This window comes from Canis lupus, chromosome 1 (assembly GCF_003254725.2).
Source record: "Canis lupus dingo isolate Sandy chromosome 1, ASM325472v2, whole genome shotgun sequence".
Taxonomy (NCBI): Eukaryota; Metazoa; Chordata; class Mammalia; order Carnivora; family Canidae; genus Canis; species Canis lupus.
Window position 1 is genome coordinate 45,141,101 of NC_064243.1, and position 15,206 is coordinate 45,156,306.

A 15,206-nucleotide genomic window follows, 5' to 3' on the forward strand; every position below is an offset into this window, starting at 1 on the left:
ACTAAACAGATTAAATTAAGTGCATTTTTCATTCATTAGAAAAGAGAGCAGGCCCTCCTTTGTTTTATTAATATATTTAAGTAGGGTATGGATTTTTGCCTTTCTTGGCCTCTTTGCCTTGTTCCCACTGGCCTGAGCTGTCTTTTTATTTGAATTATCTGTTTATTATATTAGGTTAAGGACCCAAGGCCATCTTGCATGGGACACACTATAAATACCCATTATCATGGTTATGTATTATTGAGGTGATGAAGGAAGACAATTTATGAAGAAATGCGATTATCTCGGTTTTTCTATAATCTATCTTATTATAGTCTAAAGATTACATATGCAGTGAGGAAAAGGAACCAAATCTTCCAGTTGGCCGTTCTCTCAGCCCTGTCTACACGGCTGTGACATTAGGGGAACTAAAATGTATAAGCCAATATATTTGTCCCTGCCATCTCCCCCTCCCCATTTGTACACACCTATTTCATTCATCATTTTGACAGTTTGCACAAGCAAACTGTCCTAATTTTTTTCAAGAGCTCTTTTCACAAATTGAGTGTGATGTGGAATTAATCATCCCGTTAGGCAGGCGTTGGAGGATGTTCATCACGATGGGGCATTTGCACCCCCAGCGCTCAGTGTCCTTTGAGTTGGATCACAGAGACGCCTCAACCACTCACGCCTCCTTCCCTCATCCCAAAGGAGCGGTGTGTGCTCATCTGTGTTCAACTAAGTGAAGTTTGGCTCTTACTCGTGTGTTGAAAATACCCTTTTCACATATTACAGCTTTTCCCCACTTTTTTTCCCCCAGCAAGCCATCATTCTACTTATTTTTACTTTGCCTTCTTGGGAAATTTCCTTCTAACCGCTTCATCCCCTCCTCCCTACCATCTTTAAAAATAAAAGATCGTTAGAAAGAAATTTTAAAACACCAGCTTCAAATAGAAAGTGCTACACATGATCCCAGAGAAGCAGCAGGCATCCTATTGGCTATTCTCCTGCATTTTAGAAATGTTCTAGAATAATATGGCAGAGGAGAAGGGTAAAGAGATACAGTTTGCAATGGTAGCAACTAAGAAAACTTTGCAGGTGGTTTTTTTATTGTAGACTTGCAACATCAGGCTAGTATGTAAAAATGTTCACTTTTATGCCAACTGGTCTCTTATACAGGGAGAAAATCCCACCTAATTGCAGTTAAATCTTTAGGCTTAAATTTCCAGCTCTGGACCCCTATGCTGCATTTCCCCTTTTGCTTATTACAGAAGAGAACAATCTGAAAACTATAGCCCAGATCTATAATTGTGAAGACATTGTTAGATAAATATGTACTGCTGTGCTCTCCTGCACTTTAAAAATTATATAGATGCCGACAGTTTCGTGGAAAGAGTATTTATATCTCAAACACATGTAGGCGGCCCTGACAAATATTAGTTACATAAGCCTAATGATAGCTGTACTCAAACAAATACAAAGTGGCTTTAAACCAGAAAAGCTTCTTAAACTTTTTCTTTTGCATGCAGCCTCGAAGCAGGTGGGTCTCAAGTGGAATTTTCAGCAACAATTCTCAATAGCATGAAATCTCACTTTTTGCATAGAAAAGGCCTGACATGGAAATTAGAAATGCATGCTTCCATCCTGACTTAGTGGCTAACCGATTGGGTGACTTTGAATAAAACACTTCCTAGCCTAAGTACAGATGCTGACTTTCACGGTCATATGCAGAGCTGGGAGTTTATGACTTCTCAAGTTATATTTTGTGATTCTATGCTTTTAGTTTTCTTTCTCCCAGATACCATTATTCTGACCTTCATTTTCAGTGGAACATCGCCCCAATATTACCCTCAGTTTCCGTAAGTTATAAAAACATTGTTTTTTTTTTTTTTTAATTTCCAATTCCTTGGTTTCTGGTTTTTTGGGGGGGATAGAGATCAATGTCCTGGTTTTATAGTTTTGTGGTAACTGCTTAACCCTCCCACTGAAACAGCCTTGAGAAACCCCATAAACAGAGTCCAGAAATAACAATAAAATAGTGAGGGAGGAGGTGGTATTAGGATTTTGTGGGTTTCTGTATAGACTCTGAGATGTTGTGGCTTCTTATAAGAATTTTTCCTATTTGTAGTAAAATAATTGGAACATATTACTTGAATCATAAAATTACTGAACAAATAGTCTTTTTGGTTAAATAAAAAATGGATTAATCTTAATAATCTAGAATTTTATAAAAAATTACATAGAAGCCATTTGTTCATTTTGGCATGTAGATATTTATTTACTCATTGATTTACTCAAAAATTATAGTGTGCGTGTGTGTGTGTGTGTGTGTATCTCATTATAAAGACACCCAAAGAAGTCATACTCAAGGAGCTTAGAATATATTAGGGGAAATGAAATCCTTTGTGAACATGATATAAAAGCATAAGGATAATAGATATTGAGAGAAGGGTGAGGAGTTGTAAGTCTGGTGTGAAGAGAGTGAGGGGCTTGTCATGTCAGTGTCAAAGGGCCTGGCACGTAGTAGGTGCTTAATAGATATTCAATGAGAAAATAACTGAGTGAAAGTGAGACACGCAATCCATCACCCATCTCCATGTGAAATATAACGTGACCTCCAATGTTGTGAAAACTATGAAGCAAGAAGCTGCTTCTGTGGATGGGTTTTACTTGGTAGACAGTGAAAGGAAAGAAAAAGCCTACAGGGGATTGAGAAGTTATCATAAACCATAACAAAGCACTGTCATGGGGTCTGAATAGATAAAAGAGTAGTTGCTTGTTTTGTCCTATTGACTGAACGTCTGTGTCTCCCCAAACTCATATTTTGAAACCTAATCCCCAGTACGATAATATCTGGAAGTGGGGTATTTGGGAGGTGATTTGTTCACACAATTCAGAATGGAATTAGTGCCCTTATGAAAAAGACTCTAGACCTCTAGACTTCTGTATCTACTTTTTCCTCATTGAGTTGCAAACTGTAAGTCAACAAATTTGACTCTTGCTGCCAAAAAAAGAAAGAAAGAAAGAAAGAAAGAAAGAAAAGAAAAGAAAAGAAAAGAAAAGAAAAGAAAAGAAAAGAAAAGAAAAGAAAAGAAAGACTACAAAGAGCTCATCCCCTTCTGCTATGGGAAATTAGAGCCAGAAGACTGTTGCCTATAAACCAGGAAGCAGGCTCGCATCAGACACCAAGTCAGCCAGTCATAGATCTTGGACTTCTTAGCATTGGAACTGTGAGAAATCCATTTCTGTTGTTTATAAGTGATCCAAGTCTATGTCACCATGATACAGCAGCCCAAATGGACTAAGACATTTTGTTGAACTTATTGTGGTATAGAAGAAAGAAGATGAGTGTGGATTCGAAGAGTCTGGATTCAAACTCTCATTCTACTATTTATCTCTTTATTAGCTCTCTGTGCTTTGGGTTCCTCAGTAGTAAATTGAGAATGTTACCTAACTGAAAGAGCAATTATGACAATTTGATAATATAACTCTATCATTCCTATGAGCTTTGTGATCAACTTCAGTTTTCTCATCTGTAAATGGGAATAAAAATGGTGAGTTCCTTAAAAAGATGATGTGAGATAGTATGTGTCAAATGGCTAACTTCCTGCCTGCTTTCAGTAGCCATGGTTTGATGAATCTAAGCTATTCGTAGCAGTAGTACTAGAACTCTATCTACATCTTTGGCAGCTATAATTAACTTTTATATCATTTTATACACATTTACATTATGTTATTTACACATCACATTATTTATTTGTCTTTATGTGGTATTAAAACTCCCTGTTGGATATGGACTCATTTCTCCATTGCGCAGAGCAGGAAATCCAGCTCAGAGAGGTGATCTGAGTCACTCAAGGCGATGCTTCTAGTGAGGGTGGAATCAGGCTGAGGAAGATTATCTGGCCAGGCATCCCTCTGCCTACAATACAATGGTGGCAGTCATATCTACCATATGTTGGTTATGTCATGGAAAGAGCCAGATGGATCTAAGTTTGAATCTTCATTCTGCCTTTTATTACCCATGTATTTTTAGGGCAGTCACTTTGGTTTCTCTAAGCTTCAGTTTTTTTATGTGAGAAAAGGCTTGCTACTATCTACTTTATAAGGTTGTTGGGAATTATAATGATCAAATGAGAGAATGTATGTCAAGCACCTGTCACTTGGAAACGCATGAAATGACAGTTGATTTTTCTCTTATTTCTTAGTTAGAAAAGCCTCAACTTTAGAGACCTTCTGGTATTGCCCTGAGTGCTTCAAAGGATGCTATTCCTTAATAAATGTTAGGGGCAGAAGGTTTCCATGACTAACTAAGCTTGGGAAGGATGAGTGAAACAAAACTGAAAGAGGTTCTTTTCTACAGGACTTATTTAATAGGCTAATAGATTATATGAATCTTCTAGAATAGGATTTGTAGTAGCTTAAGTCCTTTCAACCATTGAACTCTCTTTAGTGGACACATGACTAATGTTCATATCTGACTCACATTAGACATGCTAATCTAATCAACTGAATTCCTTTGCTAGATGAGGGAACTGGAGCCAAAGTGTGAACTGGAAACATGGTAGGATCAGGCCTAGAACCAGGCTTGCTTGACACTCCGAGTCCTCCTGATTTGACACCACTTGGTATTAACACAGCTTCCTTTCTCCTGCTGCTCGAGTGTCTGCTGCTGGTCCTCAGAGGGTTAAAGTATGGACCATCTTCATGTAGGACAAAGGATGGAAGGCAACTATGGAGGCATCTTGTCAGAGAACAGACAAGAAATGTCAAAAGAGATTCAGAGCTTGGCAACACCAAGTAAGCAGGCCACTGAATCCCAACTGTGGCATTTTTGCTTCTTGTTAAGATCCTGAGTCCATGAAAGGAAGATGCTGAATTGCACGCCTGCAGCCATAGTATCAGGCGAAAGAGACTAAGGGAAAGGCCGCCTGTTAATATCACTAACTGTAGCCCAGTCACAAAGCCATTTGCAGCCTGTCCATATTTTACTGACATGAGCAATTACATGTCCTGTAATGGCAATGAAGCAATAAAATTTATGTCTTGTCATCTTTAACAAGATTAGACATAACCCTTCTCATAAATGTAATACCGAATGGAGATTTTTAAGAACATAAGTATAGTTAAGGATCCTTGAGTTTATCCCTCATAGTTAATTAAAATCCTCCCCAAGAATTGGCAGATGATAGATAGAAGGATGTTGAACCTTTTAATCCATGTAAGTGTGAGCTAACGATTTTTTCCATACCTTGCTCAGCTTCAGCTGGGTTTGTGACTCACATTTGTACCATATGGATTTCAGAAGAGAGGCGAAGGGAGTGACCCCTATTCCTGCAGCGATGCACACGCTCACTGGATAGTGAAATACGTCCGTCAGGGTGGTTCCAAATGGCCCGTCCACGGCCAGCCTGCAATCACAAAGTGCGGCCCTGTGACATCCAGAACGCTCTGCTCTTGAAAACAAAGCGATCCTCAACCGCTTCTTATAGGATGTGTTCAGAACTGTGCTTGAGGTTGCCCTGTTTGGAGAGCCTGGACTTAGCATAAGGAAGTAGAGGCCTGTCTCATAGGCATGAGGGTGGCCAGACAGGCTGGTCCAGGGGCCATTTGTGGAAGGACAAAGCCTGGCTTTTCTAGCTTGAGCTCATACCTCTTCCCATGGGAAGCTCTTTTTATTGATCTTAGAAGCTTGTTTTGGCTCCAGGCATCATGAAGCCTGGTAGAAGAGAGCTTTCCCTTCCCTTCCCTTCCCTTCCCTTCCCTTCCCTTCCCTTCCCTTCCCTTCCCTTCCCTTCCCTTCCCTTCCCTTCCCTTCCCTTCCCTTCCCTTCCCTTCCCTTCCCCTCTCCTCCCATCCCCTCCCCTTCCCTCCTTTTCCCTTCCCTTCTTTTTCTGCAGCTGCCATCAGAGACATAAAGTAGAAGCAGAAGGTGGGGGCAGCCTGAGTGGCTCAGTGGTTTAGCACTGCCTTCGGCCCAAGGTGTGATCCTGGGGTCCCGGGATCGAGTCCCACGTTGGGCTCCCTGCATGGAGCCTGCTTCTTCCTCTGCCTGTGTCTCTGCCTCTCTCTCTCTCTCTCTCTCTCTCTCAATGTGTGTGTGTGTGTGTCTCATGAATGAAAAAAAAAATCTTAAAAAAAAAAAGAAGCAGAAGGTGGTTTAGAAGGCTTCCCCGTCCTGTTGCTAATGTTCTTCTTTATTTTTACCTATTCATTCTCACATCTTCGTATATTCATATAAATTTAATCTAATAGAAGCCATTCATTTGGAATAACAATGATTTGGAGATAATTTGTCAGTTATGTGGAATTTCCAAAACTTGTTATTTTTTATTTTTGTGAAGGCAAAATCTGGGTTTTTGGCACTGAAGTTTTATCTTTGCTTAGCAAATTTTTCTTTGTAAGGATGAAGCATATTTATTGAATAAATATGATGGTCTTTCGTGTGATCCAGAATAGAGGGGCCCCTGGATTCTACTCCATTTCACACCAGTTCTCCACACTGGCTTTTCTTTTATTTCCTAAAATACAGAGTACCTCCCTTCTGTCCTGGGGCCTTAGCATGTGACAATCCAAGTAACCAGAGAATACTCTGTCTCAATTCCTCCCCTCTCCCTGGACTTGGTTAACAGTTACCCTTTCATTAGATCTTATCCCAATCATCATTTCCCTAGGGAAACTTCATGGACCGCCTTAGAGTCGGCTAGATCTCCTCATATAATTTATAGCCCATGTACCCTCCCTCCGTAGTCCTCGTCACATTTGTAATTTTATAGTTTTTTGGGCGCGTGTGCATGATTTGATTTGCATCTGTCTCGATTACTGGACCACAGATTCTCTGGAGGGAGGAGCTAGGTCTGTCTTTGCTCCACTCAGCATCCCAGTGCCATGCGTACTCTCTGGCATGGAGCTGTTCAATAACAATTTGTTGAATAAATTGTAAAGGGAATCTTTAAAATATTTCAGTCAGCAGAATGTATTAAATAACCTCAACTATTCCAAAAGCACACATTTACATATGAACAAAGATATGCTAATTAAAAGGCTTCTAAGTTATTCATAACCATTCCCTAAGGGATATCTGTTGAAGGCACCGGAGGTTGGCCCATTTGGGCTTACTATGTGTTCATGAAAGTTCAATTGGGTTTTATTTTTAAATATTCCATATGCCAGACCTCCTAATAATTCAAATTAACTCTTCTCAAGTTAATCTTAATTAATAAGGCTTTATTACATATTGATATATGGAAATGGAAGAATAAAAATAAAAGGTCATTAACCAGAAAGGGTTAGTATCTCAGCCCACTGTAGATTAGTTTATAAATAATTAGATAAGGGGGATCGAGAGAGAAAAAAAAATGAAAGTGTCCAAGGATTAAAATGTCTTACTGTTAATTGTTTTTATAATTAGTTGTATTTGGGATTTATTTGACACTGATTTGAAAAGATAACAATGAAACCCAAGGAAGAATTTTGTCATATAATCCTACAGAAATACATAATAAACCCATTTCCACATAATTAGAATTGAGGATGTAAGCTGGAAAAGGCAGGAGAAAATATTTCATCCAACTTCCCTGCTAATATAGTAATCCTTCTTTCCTCAACCTGTTCTGATGTTAAATTGCAGTGCACCTTGTCTGTGTAGGGACAGTTCAAAGCAGGAGATAGTTTTTCTCATGTCTCACTGAAATCTGTCTTCTGACAACTCACTCCACTTGCCTTCCTGAGAAGCACATACCGGGTCTCTTCCCTTTCTCGTCTCAGGCCTTTAAGTGGTTGATTGCAGGTATCATGACACCCTGATTGTTCTTCCTTGAACAAAAATGTCTCCATTTCTCAAGACCTCTCACAATCCTGAATTGGCTTCCTTTGCACAAATTCTTGTTTATCTAGTTCACTCAGCTACTTCCTCTTTGATTTGGACACAGAGTTTAATGATGCAGCTTAGAGAATGATTAACCTTTCCAGCATTCACACTGTGGCGGTTCCTTTTTGCTTAGAGTCACACCCATCCACCTCATCGACCTCCAACCTGGACTGTCTGAACCCACTGCCTTTGCTCGCCTACATGGTCTTCCTGTCGATCATCACTTTCACTGACATCTCTGCAGTAGGTGACCTTTCTTAGTTTGCTCATAACAGTAACTAACCTTTTTTACTATGCAATATGTGGAGGGCTTGATAAGGACCGTCACCTTGAATCCTAAACAGTCTTACATACTATTATTATCATCTTTATTTTATAGGTGAGGAAACCGAGCCATAGGGTTACATACATTCTCTAAGATCACACTCAAAACTGAGCTTTAAATCCAGGCTGTTGGATATTGGTGTCCTTGGCTCTGGGCAGCAGGTTAAATCACTGAAAACTCTAGCATCAACTCTGAGAAATTCCTCCATTTTACCTCATAAAGCAAAATCTTTTATTTTTTTATTAAAAAATATTTTTTAGATTTATTCATTTGAGAGGAGGGGGAGGGGCAGAAGAAGAGGGAGAGAGGGAATCCTCAAGCAGACTCCCTGCTGAGTGTGAAGGCCCTCATGGGGCTTGATCCCATGACGCTGAGATCATGATGTGAGCTGAAATCAAGAGTTGAGTGCTTAACTGATTGAGCCACCCAGGTGCCACTTTTTCCTGGGGCTGATTTGAATCCTTTCTGGGTGCAAAACAGTGGAAAATTATAATGTTTGCTCCCATGTGTTTGATTTAAGTCAAAATCAAAACATTAAGAGATAAAATGATCCAAGGAAGTCCAATAAAATTCTGATTCTTCATATATTGAAGTCTTGAATAAATTGTAGGGTTTTTTTTTTTTTGTTCTACTGTTAATACATATGCCTACACATGTACAGAGGCAGAGGTCAAATGAATTTAACAAATGAAGGGAAACTGCACTATTTCCAGCAACTCATTTTTATTCATTTGATATTTATTACCAACTAAGAGAGCCTATTCTAGACACTAAAGGCAACAAAATGAACCACATGGATAATGTCCTTTTTCTTATGGAAATTCCATTCTAGAGTGGGAAGATACATGGTAAACAGATAAAGGAACAGGTAGGTAGAAGGTATGGAGATGATAAGTACTATGTGGAAAAATAAAGTAGAACATGGGGCAAAGGGATTACTGAGAGTCAGGTGAGGGTCATTGTTTCAAATGAGGCAGAAAGGAAAGACCTCCCTAGGAAACAATAGAGCAAATACCTGGGAGAGGTAAGGGAGCAGCCTAGCAGAGATCTGGGGAAGAGTGTTCCCTGTGGAGGGAACAGCACTGGTAAAGGTGCTTGGGAGAGTTCTTGCTGTAGGAGAAAGACAAGGAGGCTGGAAGAAGGGCTGAATTCAAGGAGGGAGTAGGAGGTGAGGCAGAGGAGCCCAGGAAGTCCTGAAGGTAGGGGAGAGGGTGTATCATGTCAGGTTGTGAGCTGAAAAGGCACCCCAAAGATAGAAAGCATATTGACTACTGAGAAACATGTACCAAGTTCTCATGGGGGTATTGACTGAAATGCTAGCTGGTTTGTGAAAGGCAAGGTTGGTTGGTAGACCAGATAACTGTATACACTAAGAGTAGAGACCAGGCTAGCAACGGGATGAAAGTATTGATCTTGGCCATGCCAGAAGGAGCACAGTGATGTGTATGTGTCTAATTTTATTCCTGATTTTAAGCATTTTCACTGCATTCTGAATCTTAGAATTCTGTTACAGTGCTTCCTTTCCATGATTAAAAAGAGAAAGTCTTAAGTGGAGTAGTAGTCAGGGGTTGTCATCTGACTTGGGGCCTGATCTGAACACATGACACTTACATTTGGTTTGTTATCACTCTACTTTTTAGTTCCAGTGTTTGAAATGAAGGCATGTGACTCTTCCTAGCCACTGAACACAACCAAGCCCAGTGCTACAAAGTTACAGTTCAGTGTCTATAGGAGGGAGGAAAGAGGGACAATAAGCTGATTAGATTCTGTGCCTTACATTTATTCTCATGCCTAGTTTGCTACCTGTAAATATTTGTTAAAATAAATGAGTTACAGACACCTGGGTGGCTCAGTGGTTGGATATTTGCCTTTGGCTCAGGTTGTGATCCCAGAGTTCTGGGATTGAGTCCTGCATCGGGCTCCCTGCAGGACCCTGCTTCTCTCTCTGCCTATGTCTCTACCTTTCCTTTCTTTCTGTGTCTCTCATGAATAAATAAAATAAAATAAAATAAATGAGCTAAAGCACCCATACTGGGTCCAGGTATTCATTAATTTCTTTATTAGATATTTACTCTGTATGTAATACGTGACAGACACCGTTCTAGGCACTGGACATAAATAGGAGGACAGGCAATGCCTTGCCCTCAAGAAGTCCCATTCTCAGCATGTCCTGAAAGTGTTTACCACCAAATTTCTTATAGCAACGGCTGATGCATGGTGGCTCCTGACACCTTCCAAGGATAGCAGAAAAAGGAATCTCTTGATGCTTTCTTTGAAATATCAAATTCTTTCAAAATACTTTCCTTAACACTTTTTGTGTGTATTTTCCTGGGGCCTTAAACATGGGTCTGGCCTGATTATTGGGTAATCCTGCTGTAAGAGGGGGGAAACAACTATAAGCCATTATTTAAAGCCATTGCTAAAGGGAGCCAAAGAGCGGCAATTTACACTGGGACATCTGTCCTGTGCCCAGGCTTGTCTGAACAGGATGTTGTTGTGGATTGAATTGTGTCCCCCAGTTGCTATGTTGAAGTCCTAACCCCAGTAGCTTAGAGTGTGACCTTATTTGGAAATAGAATTGTTGTGGGCATAATTAATCAAGTTAAGATGTGGTCATACAGGAGGCAGGTGGGCTCTTAATCCAATACGACCAGGATTTATAAGAAGAGGCCACAGAGACACAGACGCAAGAGGCGAGAATACCATGTGATGACAAAGACAGTAACTGGACTGCTCAGCAGGTGCAAGCCAAGGAATGTCCCAGATTGCTGGCAAATCCCCGGAAGTGAGGAGGGGTCAGGGCAAGATTCTCCCCTTAAGGTTTCACATGGAGCATGGCCCTGCTGTGGTTTAGATTCAGCCCCGGGAGTCTCCAGAACTGTGAGAGAAGACATTTCTGCTGTTACAGGCCACCCAGTCTGTGTTCCTTTGTGACCACAACCCTAGGAATCGAATACAGATGTCACAGGTGCTCCTCCCTCCTTCCCAGAACAACTCTCTACACATCGACCTTGCAGCAAAGTTGTATCTGCGTGCAGGTTGATGCTGATTCTGTTTGGCCTCTCGAAGTTCTAGAGAGTGGAGGCAGTGTTTTGCCATCTCTGTATTCCTGGCATACGGTGGAGGTTAAGAATACTTGTTGCACACACACAGGCAGCACTGACTGATTGAATGGCACATCTTTCTGGACCATGAGGTCATTTTGTCATCCTCTGAGCTTCAATCTGTAATCGTTTAGCTCTTTCTCCAGTGGATGGGGCCTGCCAGCCTCACTCTGACTGTAACGCATCGTCCTTAGGAAAACCAAAATGACAAATATAAAGACCTCAGACTGCAACAGCAAAAAGTTCACAGGGCTGTCTTACTCATCGCAGGCTGCATATAATTAGCCAAGTGTTGTTTTGGAGCTGAGAAAGCAAAATGCTCCTTCCTCCTGGATCACTGCCTGCCTTTGTTGAACATTTGTGTGTGTGTGTGTGTGTTTTTTTTTTTCAAGAAATGTACTTGCTTCTACTGGAAATCTACTAAATTAGACTTTTAATCCTTAAATTTAGGTCCTTAAATTAAAAAAATGGATTAAAACTTGCCATCTAGAATAAAGATATTGCTGGATTTGGTAGGCATGTTGATGCCCTAAAATGCCTTATTCGTTATACTATTCTAGCTTCTCTGTAAAAAAGAAATGGACTCCAACCTTGGCAGGCTCCAGGGTTCCTTCAGGGCTTGTCCCTCTGCACCAAAGGCCTTCCATAAAGCTTCTGTCCAGTCCCCGGCTACCCGGATGTGCAAACTGAAGAAGTCTTCCTGAGGGGCGGAGGTGAGGGTGAAGGGGTGCCATTCCAGCCACGATATGGATGGGCACTGTACCAGGACGTATTGCCCCGGTGCCATTTTAAAGTTCCGCTTTTTCATGTGAAGTTCTAGAACTCCAGACGGATGGCTCACCACCTACATCAGAGCAAGAGAGTCGTTTGTCTTTTTTCTCAGGTTAAGGAAGAAGACGATGGCTTTGGTTCCATCAGAGGTTTTTAAATTTTAAAATCAGCTTTTTAAAAAAATAATTTGCCTATGATATGCTATTTGCTATGACCTTCCAAGGATCTCTGCCATCCCTTTTATATCTGGCCTGGCAACTCCAGCAAGCATGAAGTTTATCTCCTTCAGAGTGCAATCTGAAATTGGGGTAGCTGCACCCAGGTGCCATGTGGTGTCTGACATGTGACTTAATGCGTCCAATGGCCAAGCTCTCACTAGCACAGTTAACCAGGACCAAGAGAATAGGAGCTAGTCTATCAGACATTGCACTTAATGATGCTTAGAGTTCTTAAAATACTCACCGAACTCTCTCTGTGGTTTAAAAATGTGGGCCCAAGTGTGTTACCGTTTTCAACGATCTGTGTCTTTTCTCAATCTCTGGTTGATTAGCCCTGTTATTTTTTTCATTCTAAGTGGAAAACAATCTTCAAATTCACTGTGAAATGTTTCGTTTTGTTTCGTTTTAGTCAGGTCTCATGCACTGTCCTGCTCAGGCTCTAACTTTTAGGTGTAGGGAAGTAGCAGGCAAAGACTCATGGCTTTTTTTAAGCGCCTTGCCACGTGCTGCTTATCCAAAGGGAAGAACTAATTTCCCTTCTACGATTTCCATCTAGTTTCCTGAAAAAAAATCTTTCTAGGCCCATGTGTCTTCTTTTGTGGCAGGAGGTGGAAGGGAGCAAAAGCAAATACCTAGATCCTGTGACAGTATTTTTCCATTCAGGAGAGAATCTTACAGCATTTTAATCATTAGTTCTGTTTCCCATCTCCCTACTGATATTTGTTCTGATTCTGCTGTTAAATTGTCTCCCTAGTAACAGCTCTAGTGGATTTCCAGAAGTTTAACTGTCTCGCTTTTGACATAGCCTGATATCCTTTGGTGCTTAACTTAAAAGCAGCAACACGGAAATAGCTTAAAACAGAAATATGAAGCAATTTCTATGCATCTGCTTTCATGAGGACAGTTAAGGGGATAGAGTATTCTGTTAATAATATATTAGCAGTATAGATGTGGTTAGCGGAGCATTTCTTCTTGGACATTTAAAACACCAGGGGCAAGGTATTTGGTATTTTTCAGTTTCCTGGACCTGTTTTCTTAGTCTAGCTACTCACATCTTCCTCCAGCATGCAGTAAAATTAGAGAGCTGTGAGGAGGGCTGCAAGTTTGGAAAACACTCCCCAGAGCCCTCATTCACTAGGAGGGGCTCCGTGGAGTCCCTCCCCTCGAGCTCTCCCTCGATCTCTGAACTTGAGGTTGACCTTTCCCTGGCTTCTGCTCAGTAGCCCCAAGTGGGAATATGTGCCCTTGAAAATGCATGTCTATTATTTATTCATTTGAAAAATCCCTGTCTTTATGTGCTGAAGGAAGTGATTATGCTAGAAGTTACCAAGAGTAGCATCAAGCTCACTCAGTCTCCATGCCCACCCCCCCCCCAGCATCCCAGTGAGAAACCAAAATAAAGAGAAAAACAGATGATTCCTGGGCTGCACCATAACCTTTATCAGAATTCTGTGTACCAGTCTGGAGCCCTGATCCCTGTCTTCAGTAAAATTAGTCACACTAAAAGACGCGCGGGATATAAGCAATTATTAGAACAGAAGATGGGCCTTTAAATTACAGACAGTTCTGCAATAAAAATGGCAAATTAAAAACTTGGGCTAATAAAAAATTTTCATCTACACTCAGGCTTTTATTCAGACATAAAGCTACATGCATACCTTGGTAATGACAACTTCTTGTTGAAACCGCCAAAACCTAATTATTCTTTCACACGCATATAAGACCACAGGGCCTAAAACCCATTTCCAAGCCTGCAGAGAGCAGCAGAGAGAGAGAGAGAGAGGGGAAAAGGAAATGAAAATAGAATCCAAATATTTTCAATTTGAACAAAATCAATACATAACATGATGGGATTCAGACATTTTCCTTTAACTTTGGGCCAGTTATCAACAATAAAGATACCTCCTTGTATTAAATACTATAACACTCAATTATTCCTTGAAGTCTACAAGCTTATTTAAGAGATTAAACTCTTCTGTATTGGTTTTTATGCTTACTTGATCAATGATGCCTTTATGTAATTAGAAATAATTGAATTTGCAAAGAAATAGGAAAGCAGATTGATGTTTACGTTACATACAATAGGGTCATAAATGTTCCCAACTCAGCCAAAGTCAAAGGCTTACAGAGCTACATTCTTGAGCCAAAACAGAGAGAATTAAATAAATTAGAGAGGATTTAAATTTAAATAAAGAGAGAGAATTAGGAGAATTAAATAAAAACATTTTGGGCAGTAATTTTTTGGGCCAACAATGCGTCACAACTTGGGGGGCTGCCTGAAGAAGCACCCACACCCACACCCACATACACACACACTCACACATGCATGCATATCTAATGTCGTCAAGAATAAAACATAAAGGTAGTGTCTCAGAACTCTAAACATAGGTTTACAGAATCAGACCAAAATCATCTTCTGGACAATTGTGACAATGAAGGTTTCCAATTCTTAATAAATCCCATCCTATGTTAACCTTTTATGAGAATAATCTCTATTACTGATGATCAGTTTACCAGCAGGGTAGTCTTGTACCAGTGGCTGTGAACAAACATAGGGTGTCCTCTTAACCTGGGAGGGAAGGAATGGGAACTTAAAATGAAGACTTATACTAGATCTGATACCAAACAGCCCTACAAGGCACGTGGTTGGTATTCTGTTTGTTTTACAGAAGAGGAAACTGAGGCTCAGCGAGATTGAACAGATTGTCCACATCACAAAGGTAAGTAGGTGCACCAGAAGAACATGACCCCAGAGGAGTCTGAGAGTCTGACTGCCTGGCCTGTGCACTTACCATGTAATTGTGTTTTTTTCTGTCCAATGCTGACATTAGTACTGACCCTTGTTTTACAAAACATTACAGAATGGATCATTCATTGAATTTTAGTATGTTAAGGGTTCTTTGAAGTCTCATTTAATTCTTCCTTTAAAGAAGAGAAAA

At 40.4% G+C, this 15,206-nt stretch overlaps 1 protein-coding gene across 1 annotated transcript in view; it reads right to left on the reverse strand.

The window, feature by feature from the left end:
* NOX3 (NADPH oxidase 3) overlaps nucleotides 1–15,206 on the reverse strand; it is a 59,674-nt gene that overhangs the window by 23,189 nt on the left and 21,279 nt on the right. Inside the window, exons 8-10 of the mRNA XM_025422606.2 lie at nucleotides 13,926–14,018; nucleotides 11,869–12,122; nucleotides 5,231–5,390 (exon numbers count right to left, since the gene is read on the reverse strand). Of these exons, the coding sequence (XP_025278391.1) occupies nucleotides 5,231–5,390; nucleotides 11,869–12,122; nucleotides 13,926–14,018 (507 nt within the window). The remainder of the gene's footprint in view (nucleotides 1–5,230; nucleotides 5,391–11,868; nucleotides 12,123–13,925; nucleotides 14,019–15,206) is intronic.